Below are 20014 nucleotides of genomic sequence, written 5' to 3' on the forward strand. Positions count from 1 at the left end.
GTGCTACCAAATGTCACAACGTAACTGGGTGATTATAAAGGTGCTCTAAAGGTGTCTCCGATGGTTTTTGTTGAGTTGGCATAGATCGAGATTAGGATTTGTCACTCCAATTGTCAGAGAGGTATCTCTAGGCCCTCTCGGTAATGCACATCACTATAAGCCTTGCAAGCAATGTGACTGATGAGCTAGTTACGGGATGATGTATTACGGAACGAGTAAAGAGACTTGCCGGTAAAGAGATTGAACTAGGTATTGAGATACCGACGATCGAATCTCGGGCAAGTAACATACCGATGACAAAGGGAACAACGTATGTTGTTATGCGGTTTGACCGATAAAGATCTTCGTAGAATATGTGGGAGCCAATATGAGCATCCAGGTTCCGCTATTGGTTATTGGCCGGAGACGTGTCTCGGTCATGTCTACATAGTTCTCGAACCCGTAGGGTCCGCACGCTTAACGTTCGGTGACGATCGGTATTACGAGTTTATGTGGTTTGATGTACCGAATGTAGTTCGGAGTCCCGGATGTGATCACGGACATGACGAGGAGTCTTGAAATGGTCGAGACATAAAGATTGATATATTGGATGGCTATATTCGGACACCGGAAGTGTTCCGGGTGATTTCGGAGAAAACCGGAGTGCCGAAGGGTTACCGGAACCCCCCCCGGGAGAACTAATGGGCCACATGGGCCTTAGTGGAGAGAGAGAGGGCCAGCCAGGGCAGGCCGCGCACCCCCTCCCCCTCTGGTCCGAATTGGACTAGGGAAGGGGGGGCGGCGCCCCCCTTTCCTTCTCCCTCTCCTCCTTCCTTTCCCCCTACTAGTAGGAGTAGGAAAGCGGAGTCCTACTCCTACTAGGAGGAGGACTCCTCCTCTCCTGGCATGCCACAAGGGCCGGCCGGCCTCCCCCTTGCTCCTTTATATACGGGGGCAGGGGGCCCCCCTCCACCATAATCCACCTCGGTCATATCGTTGCAGTGCTTAGGCGAAGCCCTGCGCCGGTAGCTTCATCATCACCGTCATCACGCCGTCGTGCTGACGAAACTCTCCCTCGACACTCTGCTAGATCGTGAGTTCGTGGGACGTCATCGAGCTGAACGTGTGCTGAACTCGGAGGTGCCGTGTGTTCGATACTTCGATCGATCGAATCGTGAAGACGTACGACTACATCAACCGCGTTGTCATACGCTTCCGCTTACGGTCTACGAGGGTACGTAGACAATACTCTCCCGCTCGTTGCTATGCATCACCATGCTCTTGCGTGTGCATAGGAAATTTTTTGAAATTACTATGCTCCCCAACAAGTGCTATGTCCATGGCTCACGCTCATGTATTGCGTGAGAGTTGAAAAAGTTTGAGAATACTAAAATATGAAACAATTGCTTGGCTTGTCATCGGGGTTGTGCATGATGAGAGCATTTTTGTGTGACGAAGATGGAGCATGGCCAAACTATATGATTTTGTAGGGATGAACTTTCTTTGGCCATGTTATTTTGAGAAGACATGATTGTTTAATTAGTATGCTTGAAGTATTATTATTTTTATGTTAATATTAAACTTTTGTCTTAAATCTTTCGGATCTGAACATTCATGCCACAATAAAAAGAATTACATTGAAAATTATGTTGGGTAGCATTCCACATCAAAAATTCTGTTTTTATCATTTACCTACTCGAGGACGAGCATGAATTAAGTTTGGGGATGCTTGATACGTCTCCAACGTATCTATAATTTTTGATTGTTCCATGCTATTATATTATCTGTTTTGGATGTTTAATGGGCTTTAATATGCACTTTTATATTATTTTTGGGACTAACCTACTAACCAAAGGCCCAGTGCAAATTGTTCTTTTTTTGCCTATTTCAGTGTTTCGCAGAAAAGGAATATCAAACGGAATCCAAACGGAATGAAACCTTCGCGAGGATCTTTTTTGAACAAACGCAATCTAGGAGACTTGGAGTGGACGTCAAGGAAGCAGCGAGGAAGCCACGAGGCAGGGAGGCGCACCCAGGGGGTAGGCGCGCCCCCCACTCTCGTGGGCCCCTCGCAGCTCCACCGACCTACTTCGTTCGCCTATATATACTCATATACCCTGAAAACATCCAGGAGCACCAAGAAACCCTATTTCCACCGCCGCAACCTTCTGTACCCGTGAGATCCCATCTTGGGGCCTTTTCCGGCGCTCCGACGGAGGGGGAATCGATCACGGGGGGCTTCTACATCAACACCATATCCTCTCCGATGATGTGTGAGTAGTTTACCACAGACCATCGGGTCCATAGTTATTAGCTAGATGGCTTCTTCTCTCTCTTTGGATCTCAATACAAAGTTCTCCTCGATCTTCTTGGAGATCTATTCGTGTAATACTTTTTGCGGTGTGTTTGTCGAGATCCGATGAATTGTGGGTTTATGATCAAGATTATCTGTGCACAATATTGGTTCTTCTCTGAATTCTTATATGCATGATTCGATATCTTTGCAAGTCTCTTCGAATTATCAGTTTGGTTTGGCCTACTAGATTGATCTTTCTTGCAATGGGAGAAGTGCTTAGCTTTGGGTTCAATCTTGCGGTGTCCTTTCCCAGTGACAGCAGGGGCAGCAAGGCACGTATTGTATTGTTGCCATCGAAGATAAAAAGATGGGGTTTATATCATATTGCTTGAGTTTATCCCTCTACATCATGTCATCTTGCTTAATGTGTTACTCTGTTCTTATGAACTTAATACTCTAGATGCTTGCTGGATAGCGGTCGATGTGTGGAGTAATAGTAGTAGATGCAGAATCGTTTCGGTCTACTTGTCACGGACGTGATGCCTATATACATGATCATGCCTAGCTATTCTCATAATTATACACTTTTCTATCAATTGCTCGGCAGTAATTTGTTCACCCACAGTAAAATATGCTATCTTGAGAGAAGCCACTAGTGAAACCTATGGCCCCTGGGTCTATTTTCCATCATATTAATCTCCCGTCAACTAGCTACTTTTATCGTAGTTTATTTTGCAATCTTTACTTTTCAATCTATACAATAAAAAAACCAAAAATATTTATCTTATTATCTCTATCAGATCTGACTTTTGCAAGTGGCCAAGAAGGGATTGACAACCCCTTTATCGCGTTGGTTGCAAGGTTCTTAATTGTTTGTGCATGTACTAGGGATTTGCGTGTAGCCTCCTACTGGATTGATATCTTGGTTCTCAAAAACTGAGGGAAATATTTACGCCACTTTGCTGCATCACCCTTTTCTCTTCAAGGGAAACCAACGCATGCTCAAGAGGTAGCATGCATCGACAAGATCCTTTTGATGCTGACCAATTTCGTTATGTGTTGTTTTGCTAGTGTACTATACAACCGTTGCTAGTTTAAATCTTTGAAGACGAGGGACGACATCCGAAATTGATAAACTCAGATAGCCCATAGGAAAGAGGGGTCTTACAGAAACTCGTCTAAGTTTGGTCATGGTCATCTCGAAACAAAGTCAACAACAACATGAAAATGTTACAAGAACACAAAAAACTTAGAGCACAAAGTCAGGTTTTGATGTTTCTCTGCTTGTTTCACCCGCTGGATCCCGCAACAATCCTATGAAGGGTTAACTTTGCTAGCTTGATTTTAAATTTGTTGGTCATGTTTTCCTCCCTTTTTACACTAGATTATTTTGTTTGGAGAGGGTTATCCTTCGGTTTGTATCAATAAAAAAATCAATTAATAACGGCGATGTTTTACGCCACAAAATGTTAAATGTGAGACGAAGCACACATATTGTTGGATGGTTGGGAGGGTAGTAGTTCAAGTCCTGGTGCTCTCATTTTCATTGATTTATTTTAGGATTTCCGGCGATGCGCGTTCACGACGTTTTCATCGACTGCGGGACGTGAGTGTACTCACGTATATATGAGCGCCTGTGATTGTACTGCATTCTAGAAAAATGTTAAATGTCAGATTATTTGAAAAATGCTGAATTTTGAGGGGTTTTGAAAAAATGCTGAATAAAAAGAAAGAAATTAATAGGACGAGGAGGGGAATAGTCGCCCGGCTCGAATTTGGCCCATCAGCCACCGCACCGTCTCGTTTTGCAAAGTTGCCATGGAGTTGAGATCGGGCCGTCGCCTCCATTTCTCGCGACAGCGGCTAGGTCAACCAAGCGGCGGTGACGGCGGCGGACCGGACCTCATCAGCGCCCTCCCCGACGACCTGCTCCTCCTCGTCCTCGCCCGTCTCCCCTGCGCGGGCGCCGCCGCGCGCACCGGGATCCTCTCCCGCCGGTGGCGCGACCTCTGGCCCCATCTTCGCCGGATCGTCTTCCGCGACATCGCGTTCGACTCGATCGAACCGGCGCTCGGCCGCATCTCTCCCGTGGTTTCCCTCCTGGAAATCCACGCCCGCGCGTCAACTCGCCGCTGGTCGACTGACCGGGTCGACACCTCCCGCGTGAACTCGCTGCTGCGCGCCGCCGCAAGGCTGGAGCCGGAGGAGCTCGTCTTCGGCCTCTCGTCGGCCTTGATCGGCGATTCCCCAGTCGTCGATCTGCCCTGCTTCAACCGGGCCACTTCCATCAAGCTCGGCCTTTTCTCCGCCATACGCGTGCCGGCCGGCGTCGAGGTCGAGTTCGCCGCGCTGGAGACGCTGTACCTGGCGTGCCGCATTGACACCCTCGACTCCTTGCTCTCCAGCTGCCCGCGCCTGCGCACGCTCTATCTCAGCAGCACTGAGTTGAAGACCACCTGAGGGTCAACTCGGCGTCACTGCTGGAGCTTGTCGTGGACAGCAGATGGACACGCAGTGTCAACATTGTTGCCCCCGTGCTTAAGCAGTTGACCATGTCCCTCACCGCCTCGAAGATCAGCGTCATCTCCGTCTTGGCACCATTGGTGGAGAAGGTCTCATGGAAATGCTGCTATATGAATGGGTCTATTACATTTGGTCTTTGGCTACTTGAGCAGGTGCCGCTACAGACGGCAAAGAGACAAGGACAGCTCCCCTCGCTGCACATTCGTGCCCACTGCGTGCGTCCTCTCTCCTGCTCAACTTACTGCAAGCTCTGAGTAAATAAAATTTTGTGAGTGATATATGTATATCCCGCTCAATTGTTTTTCCAGGACTTGTCTGTGTATCAGGATGAGGCGGATAACTTTAAGCAGGAGATAGAGAAGCATTTGGTTGCTGCCTTCTCTGTTTTGGAGCTAAATCTCACAACAGAGGGGCATGTTTTTGGGTCATTGGTATTTGAGCTCTTTGGGATAGATCGAATTCGTACTGATGTGCGGAGGCTTAAGGTTGTCCTATCAAGAAAGGTAATTCTCATCTCTGATTACTTATCTCAACAATACATTGTGTACTAATTGACATTTATTTTTGGTTTTAGATCGAGGAAGGATGCCTACCAAATTATTGTCCTTGCGAGGCCACAGGCTGGAGATCCCAAACTATCTCCTTGACTGCTCTCGAGGAAGTGGAGATCAATGGCTTCGAAGGAGAGGATCATGACTTTGATTTTTTGAAACTGATCGTCAGATGTGCACCGATGCTTAATAGAATGATTGTGAAGTTGTCACAGGAGGCCTCCACAAATAATGATGTGTGCGCAAAGATATACAACATGTTCGGGGCGTATTCTTCGGTGGAATGTTGTGTATATCATAGCTCTGGTGAGTATATGTTTGGCATGTATGATTAGCGTGCTCGTCGTTGGAACAGAGTTATAATTGTTAATCCTCGAAAGATTTGTTGAATATGTGGCATTGGCATGCCAATTATAGAGTTTGTGCTTGTATCGTCCCAATTATTTAGCTAAGTCAAAATGCTACATTTCTGCCAAAATTATGATCCAACATCCTCATATTTTTGTAGAAATAGATGCTAGATGGTAGAATGGGTGATAAGAAAGTTTCAATATTTTTGCGTGGGCTTACTTTTGCATTTTGCTATCTTATTTAATATACACACCCTTCCTTTCACATATGTAAGATTTTCTAAGTTAGCTGGATAGAGTTTAACTTGAAATATTGATTTGTACCAAAGCCCAAGGTGAAAGAAAGAGCAACACATGTTACATGTTACTATTTTAGACATACATATAGGATAGGACCCTTACATTCTTATTCAGTGACTGTTACACCCTCGCTGAACCCACACATCACACTTCTTTTAGCTAATTGACTCACAGTAACAGTCAACACACAGGCTGACACATGAGCATTCAAGAACACCATAACATTCACTCACACAACCGACCATTATGTAGCTGAAAATTCAAGAACACCATACATGACAAGCAACTGACGAGTGCATGATAATGATCACAACTCACAAGGACGCAGTAAACCGGTGGGTAAACTAACCGTAGCCCCCTCCTCCAAACACAGATTTAGATGGAGAGAGGGAGACCTGGAAGAAAGGCGTAGCCTTCCCTTGCCGATAAGACTTGCCTTTTTTCTTCTGCATCACTGAAGCATCCCTGCTCACATGCCAGCCTCCGGTGCACCCGGAAGAAGGCACGGCAAGCATGCTTCTGGGAATTCACACTGCTGAGAGCGTGACCAGGTAGCAGCAGCGTGCTCCACACTTCTTCTTCTTCCTCCTCTTCCTCGACATCATTCACGGAGAGCGAGCTCTCTGTTTACTGTTTAGTTAGTTAGGAAGCCAGAGCAATATTGATTTTCCCTTGCCCTGCCGTCCACTTATATAGGCGTTTTCGTATCAACTACATCACCCAGGTCTCTGCTAGCGGTTGGTCTGTTAGGGAATTGTTAATTGGTAATGGGGAATTCTCTTCTTTGGCCATGGTGAGGATTCTAGCATGTCTGCACCCACTTATCTTTAAGCCATTGGATTCTCGTGCTTTGGTTACTTTTTATGGGTGGCCATTATGGCCTTACCACTTTCTTATGCCTAGGGGAGCTAGGTAGACTCCAATTAGGCATTATATGAGTGGTGGCCTAGTCTGGCTTTTGCATATCCTCTCTCAGGTACAATCAGTGGACACTTGTCCATCAATAACAGCAGCTTCGTACTTCTTTTTGAGACGAATGTAAGGAAACACATTCAATTGTAGGCTGCAAGTGATTTTCTGTCTCCAGCTACAGTCTCACATGAATATTGTGGCTTTTCAGTTTGTCTAAAATGGAAGTAGTAAAGAGAAATGATTTTTTATGTTTTCCCTTGCAGATCAATCCACCGATCATCTTGTCTGCTAACAAGTTTTCTCGGCCATGAGAGGATTTCACATGAATATGGCAAATAATCCACCTGAAACAGAGAACAATGGTCATATCGCGGCCCCAGAAGATCTGGATATTATTTTAAGTATGGAAGGAAGAAGGAAGAAAGCAGACGACTCCCTATATAGTCTCTGCATGATTCATCAAGTGCAGTACAGCCACATAAAGCAGACCAAAGTTAGAAAGAGTGGCACGCTTTTGGAAAGCACCATGGCCCATTTGTAATCAGTCAGTTGAGCACGTCCCTGCTAGGAATCCCCAAGCTGGAAAAGGAAACAAGAAATCAGCCGGGATCTGATTGTTTTTTATGGATCTTTGAACCTCAAATTGGGGTATCCACCATCGTCCAATGCTGGGCGCAGCGCGTGCTAAAAAACCACGGAGGTGGCGTTTTCAGACGTTACAAAGATTCAATCACATTCCACATACCTGCCATTCTGAGCTTACACCGAACTCTATCTGATCATCTGAATCTGAAAGCGAGGCTTTCCACTAAGCGATAGCTTGTCTTGTTGCAATGATCCTATCACCACTAACTGCTTTCACTTGCATCTTTTGTCTGCCTTTTCCTCACGCGGGATATGCTATTGTATGCTACGTACTACTAAAGAACAGATCATGGCCAGGGGATAAGACTTGGTGCACTGTAAGTGGTTTGTTGCTCATCATCTCAACTTTAGTTCATACAAAGGTGAATTTCAGCTTTCTTATTTATCAGGAAAACGAGTGATGCTTGGTTATGTGATTTCCTTGAATTTTCCATGATTTAGACATGCATGCCTACCATCAACCGCATGCTTCTGATTCAATGAAGGATAAATTAATACACAAAAAATAGGAAATTGCTATGTCTTGACACAGTTACATTTCTAATTATGTTTGCATGCCTTTGTATTTCTATGTTTTTGAGTAATGTATTTAGGCAGGGATTCTCTCTTGTTGATTGCCTCGAAAAAGAAATAAGGCCCTAATGTTTCAGTGCATCCACCAGAAAGGCAGGATGAATGTTCTTGATTTATGGCATCTTATGTTGTTTTATGAAAGCTGCTAAGAAAATAGGTGGCCCTAGGCGATGGTTGGGCAATGGAATCGCCGGATCTACAGTCTTGCGGGCCGTTAGATTCTAAGTCAAAATAAAATACAGGTTATCTGACTATTGTAGTAAAAATCTCCCCGTGTGCAACGGAGGGTTTATGCTTTCGAAACATTGACACAACATTTTACAACGGGAAGAAAAAATATCGCAGTACTTGAAACACCCTATGCGGTGCTTTTGTGTGTGCATACAAAAAATCCCAAATTGATGCAGCAAAATCGCGTAGAAAAGAACATCGTGTGTTAACATACAGGCCAACGCTTCACAACATTTCTGGCACACACGCACCCATAATCGTCATAGCATGTCGCCTGCATTTCAAAACCTACAAAATCACTAACCTTCATATTTTTTGGAAAGTCAACGCCGCTTGGACTCGCCTGCGATGGATTTGGCTACCCCGTAACCCATTCCCCTTAGTACATCATCTCCCGGGGATCAGCAAGCTAGAAAATCCTCAGATCCGAGCACCATCATGCTGCTCTGGAGTGGCTAAAATACAAAAAATTGGGAAGGAAACAGAACACACGAAGGTTGATTATCTAAAAGAATCGGGATTCATAGGATATGTCCTAAAAGGAAGCGGTATGCACTTGCCCTCCACCCATCGGCGGTGCCACCGGTTCACCTGCCCTCCGCCAGCTACTACAACAACGGGAGATTGGGGAACCCCGGGTCTATCTGCATGTACCGTCTCCCGTAGGGTCTCCAAGTTCTTCATCGCTGGTAAGGTTGGGCCAGTGGCAACAATGGGAATAATAGTTCATCGGCTTTCCCACACCGATGTGCTTCATCGGAGTTGCGTCCACAAGTCGGTGGATAGTGTCAATAGTCGGGCATTCGGTCTGCCATAATTAGTATTTATCCACGGGGAGACGTAACCCCTGTTTTTTTTTTCAATTTTTTTCCATTTTTTGCTTTATTTTTACTATTTTTTTTATATTTAGAAATATTCAATATATATAATAAAAAACGTCACATAAATTTTTGAATTTTTCTAATCATATATTCGAAAATGTTAAATGTGTATAGAAAAATATTAACCATGTGTGCGAAAAAAAGTTTGTGACATTAAAAAAATATCACATGTTTAAAAAATGTACGTGACACTTAATTTTTTTTATACAAGAACAAAAAATGTTCGCATGAGGAGAAAAAAATGTACATTACATTTAAAAAATGTTCATGAGTTTCAAAAATGTGTCTAAGATATTTTCAGTAAAGTTTAATATCATCTAAAGAAATGATTGTGTGATGTAAAAAAAGCATACCATTAAAAATTGTATGTCACATTTAAATAAAAATCCGGTGATTCAAAAATGTTTTGCCAATTTAAAAAATGGTTAATGTAAAAAAAAATCTGTCTGTAAAAAATGTTTATTTCAATTAAAATTTTACATTCATTTTTTCAAGAAATATTCAAGTGTTTCCAAAATATGTCCATCAAAATTTTGACATGTTTATAGAATGTAGAAAAATGTTCGTGCAGTTCAGAAAAATGCACAACGTGTATTTGAAAAATGTTACTAAGCAATTCAAAAAAGTTTTCAAAACATGTACTTAAAAAATGTATCTCACATATTTAAAAATTTCCAAAGTGTATCAGAAAATGTTTAATGTGTGCGGTAAGAAAGTACACCGTGCACTAAGAGAAGGTACACATGTTTTAAGAAACACGAATAAAAATGACAAAGAACAATAGAAAACTAAAGAAAGCCAAAGAATATGACAAAAACCAACAAAGAAAATAAAATAAAAGTATAACGAAGAAAGAAAAACAAAAGAAAGCCAATGAAAAGAAAAAACAAAGCATAACGAATGAAAAATAAAGATATATAAGAAAACAAAGAAAAAATAAAGGAAAATAGAAAAAAGAATAAAGCAAATCAAGCGGATATATAGTGAACAATAGTGGGCCATGCCAATTCACTCTCCCGTAGGCGATTCCTAATAAGTAGAAATCGGTATGGGAGAGACATAGCCCTCGCGGTGATACACGGCCTATCTAGATCACCATCGTTGGCATCTTCTGGTTTATATCATTGTCTTTTCAGTTAGTACTTCTCCAAAGTTCTATGTTTCAACAATGTTGCTCTGGAAAGACGAGGCCAAAGGCAATAGCGAACTTTGCTCACGATGAGACGCTGATGGATTGCTTAAGAAGCTTGATATTCTTGTATAGAAGTTTTTGTAATGAAAATATAAAGGTGACATGCTTCCACGTGAATAGTAAAATCCAAAAAAAATACTATTAACATTTTTAAAAATCTGAAATTTTGGGATAGCAAGCTTGGACCACCATTCTACTCACTGTGATGTTTCGTGAAGCACCGACACCCATGGACCATGGTATTCGTAATGAAGAAAATACAATTCAGACCTTACTATCTATCAAACAGTGATTTTTAACATATCTCTGATTTTTTCATTTTTTTTTCCCCATATTACTACAGGTGTCATTTCTTCTTGAAACTTCATGCGCTAGTATACCGGTTGACTATCTATGCTAAAATAATAATTCAGATTTGTTTTACTTTTCTACTGTTTTTAGATTTACAATTCATAAGGGGTGCATGTGAAACCATGTTCATCAAATCCGTCTTTTTTGTAAGAATAGTTTTATTGAATATATGACCTTGAGCGGTTTTTGAAAGAGAAAAATAAACCGCGAAGATACAGGGTACCGCGGAGCCATTCTCCCTCTCCCGGCCCAACTCCCTGCAAGCCCGAAAGATGCCGCTCCCCCGCGTACCGCTCCGCCTCGTGCCGCCGCCGCCGCCGCACGCCGGCGCGGCCGTCCTCCGCCGTCTCCTTCGCGGCCTCTTTACAACGGAAGCGCCCCTTCCCTCCCCCCTCTCCCCGTCCGAGCTCGACACCATCTCCGCGCTCATCCCGCGGCTCATCTCCGAGGGCCAGGTCCCCGCCGCCGGCCGCCTCCTCTCCGCGGCGCTCCTCCTGCCCGGCTCCCCGGAGCGCCTCCCGTTCCCCCCGCTCGCCGAGCACCTCGCCTCCCTGCCCACGCTCACCCCGGCCTTCGCCCTCCTCACCGCGCTCCGCCACCACCCCGTCCGCCCCTCGCCGCTCCCGCTCGCCACCCCGCTCCTCGGCCACCTCCTCGCGATGCGCCGCGCCCGCGAGGCCGCCTCCGTGCTCCGCTGGCTCTGCCGCCCCGACTCCCCGCTCCGGCCCGACGCCGCCACCTACGGCATCGCCGTCGCCGGGTTCTGCAGGCTCGGGGACCCCAAGAGCGCGCTCGTCGCCCTCGGCGAGATGGCCTCCGACGGGGTGCGGCCCTCGCAGGAGCTGCAGGAGGCGGTGCGGGACGCGATGCTGCACGACGCGAGGATCGAGGAGGCGTGGGCGCTGGAGGAGGCTATGCGGCTGCCGGAGTTCAAGAAGACGGTGGAGATGGTCGACAAGCTTCTTGGAGCGTGGGAAGACTGATTGGCTGACTGATTACTCAGCCATTTTGGTGCTTCGCCGCTTTGGATCATGCAAAAGGCAGGTGAAATTTTCCAGAGATTGTACGATTTGTTTGATATTCTGTATCAATGTAGTAAGAAATCCCCAAGTTAAAGTTAGTGTTAAGCACATACACTGTATGCTTGGTGATTCAGTTTGGATTGCTATGGATGCGAGCATAGATCTCAAGAGGCCTATTCGAGTGTATCGAAGAAGCTTAATAATAACCACATGAGAACTATTTTGTGATGCTGATGCCTAAAAGAACCATTGTGTTTTTTCTGTGCCAGGCGTCAGAATCCCTTATCTGTTGCTGTAGAAGTTAGGTTTGTATTCATATAACTTAGATTCGTGAAATTGGCTGAACATTCTAGGAGGATTATTTTCTCAAGTCTTTAATCTCGTATCCACTCTATGAGAATTATTGAAATGAACTGAAGTTACCTTCGTAATGAGATATGGTTTATCGAGTATGGTAATTCCAAGCCAGGCTTTTATAAAGGGGCAGCTTGAAAATACAAAAGCTTCTTCTGCATGAAATTTCAGTCTCAGCTCAACAGAGCACTTCGCTTTGCAAAGTGAACACCTAGTTAAGAGTTTCCCGTTTTGCATTAGCTGTCCGTACAATCTCCCTTTTGGTTTACTAGATATTCCCATAATCCTCGCTGAAACACTTGTCCTGCCTCTTCTCTTCTTTTGGGGATTTTGACAAGACTTGGATCAGTCTTCGACACATCTTGTTCTGGGTTCTTCAATCTTAAACTCCATGCTTACATTTGGTCTTTCAGCTTCACACCATTGCACTCTCACAATTTCCCTGGTGTTATGCAGCCTGCAACCTCTCCTTTAAAAGAAGCTATCGGGAGGTCTGGGTGTAAGAGCAATGGACAACGAGTCGTCGATGGAAGGACTGACAGCACCGAAGATGAGCTGAATGACAGATGACGGATTTGCTCCTCTGTTTGGAATTTGGCCATGAAAATGTCTCACGTTGTAAGTTGTAATGTATATGTCCACCTTAGTGATAAATATGGTTTCATGAGCAATGGCACAAGTGTTGTATGGTGAAATAGCTATGGTTGCTTGTGAGTTTCTGTTTACATACTTCACTATATTTTGCTTCTTGTGAAACTGGCAATCTGATTGTAGGCTATCTCATATTTATGTCGATGCAAAAAATGACATTGGTTCTTCATTTTGCCGTTCCTTGGAATTAATTAATCTTCTCGAACTCATGAGAACCATGTGCTTTGAAACTGTGATAAATATATGTGTGATACTGAATCATATTTGACTATGCTTGTGTCAACAGATGATGGCTCAGCTAACAGACCCACAAGTTCAGTCATGTGCATGAGCAGCAAATCAAAGAAAATTTTCAAGAAGCTCCACTGACGTCCTGATAATTACCTGTGTGGGACTCGATCAGCGGGCCGGTTGAAGCAGATCATACCGGCGATATAGAAAGCTTCAACTGGAGCACTGTGCAACGAAAAGCTTCAACCGGCGCAACAGAAAAAAGCTGCAACCGTTCACATGAAAAGCTTCTAACGTATATTGAAAAGCTTCAACCAAAGACCGGCGACAACAAAAAAGTATCGACGAGCCGATGATGCACACCGCGATTTTTGGCACCCATGTGCTGCAACGGATGCTACAAATCGGCAGCCTGCCATTGCTGCAACCGGCTATTGTGACAGCTTTACGGCAGAGTTGTAGTGGTGATGAATGCTAGGGATCGGCGGGCCTTTTTTGCTGTGTCTGGCAACCCGATTTGCTGCACAAGGCGGACCAGTGGGCACCGGTGCTGCGACTGCCAAGCGGCAAGAGGGCAATAGGGCTTTTTTTGGGTGGTGTGTGTGTGTGGGGGGGAGGGGGGGGTGGGGGGGTGGGTTCAGCCCGTAGCCTAGCATCGCCCCTTTTTTGTATGTACACTCGATCTGACTAGTTGTTCGCTAGATGTGAAACCGCTGAGATATATAAAGAGAGGGGTTGTCGGTTGCAGTTGGCATATTTAGAGCATCTCCAATAGATGGTCCAAATTTTGACGGTGCAAAACCGGAGATGTAAAATTTGGACTGCCAAAAAGTGCGTTTTGGAGTTCCAAAACTCCAACAGATGGTTCAAATTCATGATCCAAAAGAGCAACTCCAATAGATGGTCCAAAACCGGCCAGCAGCCGCGCGGCTGCTGTTCAGCCGCTGTCCAGCCACTGTACAGCCGCACATATTGCATAAAACATGTTTTAAAACAACATAAAAAATTTCATGTCCACAATATCAAATTAAACACAAATACAACATAGTTTTGCACAATACAACATAGTTTTGAACAAACAAATAATGAATCTATGCAGATCTTTCGCCATGCCATTTCCAATGCTCTTCCATCAAATCTTTCTGGAGTTGGTCATGCACACCGGTGTCTCTAATCTCGCTGTACACCTTCATGAAACGTCTGATGCGCTCCTCTTTGCGCATGGGGTTAACACGAATGCCCATCAACTGATAGAAGTTGTAATCTAAATTTTTTCCATGCTCGTTCTCAATGATCATGTTTTTGAATATTTACTGTGAGGCAAAGCCCCACAGCCCTTTATTAGATAAAGTACCACTGTACAAGTAAAACAGACTATACAAAGAAGAAAAACAAAAGGGGAAAGAGTCTACCTATTTGCTAACTAACTGTACTTGCTTTACAACAAAGAAGCAATCCAAGCCAAAAGCTTTGGCTTGTTACAGTCCTTCACCCTGTGAGCAAGCAAAGAAATATCATGGATGAAATTACACTTCCAAGCACTGAAAGTAGCTCTCTCAGCTCTGAAAATTCTGCCATTTCGCATAATCCAAATATTCCATGCTCCTGTTAGTATAACTTCAACGAAGAAAGGGTGTATGAAGTTGGACCTGGCGTGCAGGAGACATTGCAGAATATCTGAACCTCCAGACCAATCAATACCCAAATAGTTCCAGATTCTACAGCTGAAGGTGCAGTTAAAAAATAGATGTATCCTATTCTCATACGCCAACTCACTGCAGATGAGGCAAAGATTGTCATCCTGATTTGAGCGCCAGTGTCTCCTAACCAGCATATCCTTGGTGTTAAGTCTGTCAAAGAGCAAAAGCCAGCCGAACACCTTGATCTTCATGGTGCACTTACTCTGCCAAAGCCATTTGCAGGGTTGTATTGTAGGCAAGTGGGAGTGCATGATCCTGTAAAAACTTTTCGCAGTATATCCTCCTGATTGACCAGGCCATATCCAAACATCAGGTAAGGTGGGGTCTCTGTCTAACTGCATGATCCAACTTTCCAGTATGTGCAACTCAGCAGCAGCTTCCCGAGAAAGAGGCAAATAAAACATGGAGAAAAGATCCTGGGATTGAAGAAATTCCCTCACAGAGATCCTGTCATTATTGACAAAAGAAAACAACCTTGGCAATCTCCAACAGAGGGGTCTAGTAGAGCCCCCAATGTGCCAGGAATTAGTCCAGAAAAGAGCAGAATCACCCATGTTGATGTGTACTGATGCAATAGCAGTGTAAGCCTCATGCAGCTTCAGAATATCTCTCCACCAGAAAGATCCAGCAGTAGCTGTTGCCTGTGGGACCCCATGATCATAGTAGCTATTCCATATCAGGGTCACCCAAGGAACATCAACCTTGTTATAGAATTTGTGGAGATGCTTGAGAAGCAGTCCTTTGTTCTGGATGTTCAGATTAATAATGCCCAAACCACCCTTATCTCTTGGCCTGCAAACGAGCTCCCAAGCAGCCAGAGACTGTTTTGGAACATCACTATTACCCCTCCAAAGGCATTGCCTGAAGATCCTGTCCAGTCGCTTAATGATCCCGGCTGGGATATTGAGGCTACACAGAAAGTATATTGGCAGAGAGGTCAGGATAGAGGTGAGAAGCTGCAATCGAGAACCTTGATTCAGCATAGAAGAGCTTGCAGTTAATCTCCTTTCAAGACTGTCAACTAAGGGCATGAGGTCAATGATCCTTGGCCTCATAGTTCCCAAAGGCAATCCAAGATAAGTAAATGGAAGCTGGCCAATTTTACAACCAAGAATAGCAGCAAGTCTGTCAGCCTCCTCGGTAGTCATATTGAGTGGGATCATTGAGGATTTAGCAAAGTTGACCTTTAAACCAGTGGATTGTTGAAATGTAAGCAGCATATTCTTGAGGGCAACAAGCTCATCATCCTTAGCCGCAAGAAATAGGATCGTGTCATCCGCATATTGGATGATGGGAAAATCCCTGTCATGGGTCTGAAGAGGCAAAGAGAGTGTGCCAGACGCCAGCATTTGATTGACCACAGATTGCAACAGATCGGCTGCGATGATGAACAACAGAGGAGAGAGTGGATCACCCTGCCTAACACCACACTTACACAAGAATTGCTTTCCAGGAATGCCATTTAACAGCACAGACGAAGAACCTGTAGACAACAGCTGTTTAACCCAAAGAATCCATTTGGCATCAAATCCTTTATGCTGTAACATCTGAAGAATAACCTCATGCTCAACTGTGTCAAAGGCCTTAGCAAAGTCCAACTTAAGAATTACAATTGGACGCTTGGATTGCTGACATTGGTGAATATACTCAAAACTCCAGGCCAGACAATCCTGAATCGACCGACCCTTAAGGAACCCATACTGATTTTTGTGGATGCACTTAAGGATCACCCGCTGCAATCTGTTGGCCAGCAATTTTGTTAGGAATTTAAGACAAGTGTTGGTGAGGGAAATTGGCCGGAAATCATCCGGCCCTTCTGGTGACATGATTTTGGGTATGAGCGTAATGAGGGAGGAGTTGATATTTTCCAACGAAAGCTTCCCCTCATAAAAAGCCTGAATCATCCTCAAGAAATCCCCCTCAATTATAGGCCAACAGCGCTTGACGAACATCCCATTAAAGCCATCTGGGCCAGGTGCCCGATCCGCCGGCAAATCCTTCAAAACTTTGTGAATTTCCTCATCAGAAAAAGGCAAGGATAGCTCCTCCAGTCCCGGGATGGGTTGGATTAAATGATTCAAATCAAAGCCCATAGAGATCCCTTGGGCCTGGCCCATCCTAGATTTGAAAGAGGCCCAAAGGATTCCCGCCATCTGAGCACGATCAGTCACTGGATCAAGCATGGAGCTGGTTTTCAGACTGGAGATGGAGTTTCTCCTCATACGCTCAGAGGCCATGGCATGAAATTTTTTTGAATTCTCCTCACCAACCTTGATGTACCTAATAGTGCACCTCTGTTTCCAATATATATAGTGAAGTTTTAACAGATGTTCATAGTGAAACTTCACGAGTTTCCGGAAGTTGAATTCCGGCCGTGTTAAAGGTCGTACTTCCTCCAGCTGATCAAAGTGCAGAATCACCTTTGAACAATCAACAGTAAGCTTTTTGATGTACGATAGTTTTTTGCTCCAAATTTTCAAATCGTACCGCAGTCGCTTAAATTTCCTTGTGATAACCGCGGAAGCAGAAAGATCAGAGAAAACAGGTGCATTCCAGGACTTGGAGACACAATCCATGAACCCCGGCATATCCAACCAGAAATTTTCAAACCGAAAAATCTTGGCCGCAGGAATGGTAGTGTCAATGGACACCACACAAGGCACGTGATCGGAGGAAGTTCTGGCTGGTGGTGTAACCACAGTGTTTGGGTAGTGTGAAATCCAATCAGCAGTAGTGAAGAACCAATCGAGTTGCTCAAGCAGGGGGTTTTGCTGCATATTAGACCAGGTAAAGCTCCGGCCCTTCAAGGGCAACTCCAAAAGACCCAGGTGACCAATTATTTCGTTGAATAGGAAGATATCATTGGTATCACCACCCGGAAGGTTTCGGTTCTCCAAAGATCTGATGAAATTAAAGTCCCCCAACAAGAGCCAATTTTCATCCGGGGGGATTTGTAGGTGATAAAGCCAACTAACAAAATCGTCCCTAGGCTGGCCCTCACATGGCCCATAGACAGAGGTTAGGGTCCATTTTTCAGAATCCTGCAACGACTGGAAAGAGACGACAACACCAAACCTCTGAATATCCACAAGCTGACCATGAAAGATCGAGGAATTCCAAACAACGAGGATCCCGCCAGAGGCTCCAACAGAAGGGGAGAACGCGAATTGATCAAACCGCCTAGGGCAGAAGGATCTAATCGCACGGATATCAAAGCTCTCACATTTAGTTTCTTGCAGACAAATAACAGAACATCTGCTCTCCTCAATCTTGGCACGTAGATCACGCTGTCGAGCCTCAGAATTGAGCCCGCGCACATTCCAACAGAGCACATTCCAGTTGCGAAAATAGCAATTATCCATAAAAAAACAACGCAGGGGAATAGTTGCAGATCCAGCTGCTTAACAGCATGGACATAAACGGAACATAAGTGGCAATAACAGTAACCAAGTGTTGCAGACAGTCACTGAAAACAAAAAACGGGCACAAAAGCAAAAGCGCCCAATTCTCCAGGAATCTTCGTGGGCCGTCAAGCATCATGTGAACCATCGCCTTCTTCAACAGGATTGGGAGAAGCCATAAGCTTCTCCACTGATAACTCAGATGGATCAATGCCCAAAGCCACTCCAATGGCCTGCAGCGTCGGAATAGGCGTCGGAGGTGGGAGAGGGAGCATGCTGGGCTCATCATCTAGACGAAGCTTCTTGGCCTTCGGGCGATGCTTGGGGGCAGACCTCGGAGGAATGGCAGAGACTGGCTTCATGCCTGTCCTCTTGGCAGAACTGCGCCTCATCCTTCTAGTGGAGAAGTCTAGAACTGGCTCCACAAGCATGATAGAGCGCCTTGAGCGTGCAAACTGACGTGGTCGCTTGCCCAGCGGAGAAGGTGTAACCGAAGAAAACTGAAAGTCCTCTTGAGAGACCTGAGAGGGAGAAGGTGTAACCTGGTAAGTGGAGCACGAGTGATCTTCAGGTGCCAACTCCTCAATGACCACCGAAGAGCTGGGTCCAGGAACGGGAACATCATGCGGAGCAGAAAAAAGCTGATACTTCGCTTGTAGATCGGTAGACCCAAATTTGATTTTTAGCAACATCGTAGAAGAACTAGGCAGACAAGTTGGTATATCCCTGATGAAGAATTCAGGCAACAAAGACTTGAAAGATCTCTCCCAGATCATGGCCGGCGGCAGAACTGGCCCATAAAAAACCCGGACCAGGCCAAGATGAATCGGCTCCAGCTGCACAATTGGTGGGGCTTGTAGAGGCTGCTGGACCTCAGCCATATCCTCATCATCAAAAGAATCCGCAGATGGGTTCAAAATCATAGAATTCTGGTCTTGGACAGGTTGGACCTCTTGATGCTGCTGCTGATGATCAGGCTGAATCTGCTCCTCCCATGGGCCCCATCCTGCTGCCTACGGCACATTGTCAGCCCATCCCGCCCCCTCATTCTGCCCTTGAGGAGGGCCCGGAGGAACGGCGTTCCATCCCAGAGCAGGGTATGGAGGCATTGCCCAAAATGGCTGCGGCACTTGAACTCCAGGCAACGGGTGGGGATTCCCATTTAGAGGCATTGGGTCCTCATCCGCTGGGATCATGGCACCAGCGAATTCCCCTGACAGGATATAGCAACCAGCAGACCAAGACACCATGACGTCGCCCCAATTGGCAAATTCCCGAAAGGTGACCGAACGAGGAACTAGCGCATTGTCAGGGAACGAGGCACGACCAAGGCTCGAACCTTACGCCTGTCAGTGCTATTCCAGTAGTGGAACTGTCCGAAAGAGCCAACCATATCAGCAATGCACTGCGTGTTCCTGTAGTCTAAAGGGATGCCGATGAACATCAACCACCCCGTCCGCTGGCCATGAATAGCACGAAAACCTTCACCCTGATTATGCGGGATAAAACGGACAAAAAACTCATTGCCATCATCATCAATCCCTAAGGGAAACGGTGGATGCAGAGTAAAAGAGCCCCGGACAACTGGATCTTCCATCTCGAACAGACCAACTCCTTGATACCAAGTCTGAGCAGAAAGAACTGGAACATGCATCACTTGAACTAGAAAATCAAGAACCTGTTGACGACGGACCCCAACTAGCTCTGGAGGCGGGATCGGCTCCACAATGGCCACCATGTACTGCTCATGCGCTCGGGGCGGCGGGACGGCCGGCGTGTAGAAGGTGCGGGGTAGACGATCTGCTCCGCCATCTTCAATGTCGAAGCCCGCAGGGATAAAGCGGTGCGGGTCAATCTCAAACACCGCCATT

General features: G+C 45.3%; 3 protein-coding genes and 1 pseudogene across 4 annotated transcripts; 2 read left to right on the forward strand and 2 right to left on the reverse strand.

The window, feature by feature from the left end:
- The first annotated feature begins 4057 nt into the window (after window positions 1-4057).
- LOC109735349 (uncharacterized) lies at window positions 4058-7478 on the forward strand (annotated as a pseudogene).
- Window positions 6036-6685, reverse strand: LOC120968383 (uncharacterized). Its single transcript, XM_040395085.3, has one exon. It carries the CDS (start codon window positions 6512-6514, stop codon window positions 6344-6346), a length of 171 nt encoding a protein of 56 aa, XP_040251019.1. The 5' UTR covers window positions 6515-6685; the 3' UTR covers window positions 6036-6343.
- A 3451-nt stretch (window positions 7479-10929) lies between the features above and the next one.
- LOC109735373 (uncharacterized) lies at window positions 10930-12980 on the forward strand. 2 transcript variants are annotated; one of them, XM_020294588.4, is made up of 2 exons: window positions 10930-11828; window positions 12617-12980. In XM_020294588.4, the coding sequence occupies exon 1, from the start codon at window positions 11057-11059 to the stop codon at window positions 11765-11767; it is 711 nt and encodes a 236-aa protein (XP_020150177.1). In that variant the 5' UTR covers window positions 10930-11056; the 3' UTR covers window positions 11768-11828; window positions 12617-12980. The 2 variants fall into 2 exon arrangements, with proteins under 2 accessions (XP_020150177.1, XP_020150176.1); XM_020294587.4 differs by having other exon boundaries at window positions 10983-11824.
- A 1500-nt stretch (window positions 12981-14480) lies between these two features.
- LOC141027531 (uncharacterized) lies at window positions 14481-17330 on the reverse strand. The gene has a single exon (XM_073504599.1). It carries the CDS (start codon window positions 17328-17330, stop codon window positions 14481-14483), a length of 2850 nt encoding a protein of 949 aa, XP_073360700.1.
- Between the last annotated feature and the right edge of the window lie 2684 nt (window positions 17331-20014).

The sequence above is a fragment of the Aegilops tauschii genome, chromosome 7 (assembly GCF_002575655.3).
Source record: "Aegilops tauschii subsp. strangulata cultivar AL8/78 chromosome 7, Aet v6.0, whole genome shotgun sequence".
Lineage (NCBI taxonomy): Eukaryota > Viridiplantae > Streptophyta > Magnoliopsida > Poales > Poaceae > Aegilops > Aegilops tauschii.

What these genes read in the sequence shown, in the direction of transcription:
- LOC141027531 (XM_073504599.1), bottom strand. Translation starts at nt 17,330, where the DNA reads ATGCCGGGGTTCATGGATTGTGTCTCCAAGTCCTGGAATGCACCTGTT.
- LOC120968383 (XM_040395085.3), bottom strand. Translation starts at nt 6,514, where the DNA reads ATGCTTGCCGTGCCTTCTTCCGGGTGCACCGGAGGCTGGCATGTGAGC.
- LOC109735373 (XM_020294588.4), top strand. Translation starts at nt 11,057, where the DNA reads ATGCCGCTCCCCCGCGTACCGCTCCGCCTCGTGCCGCCGCCGCCGCCG.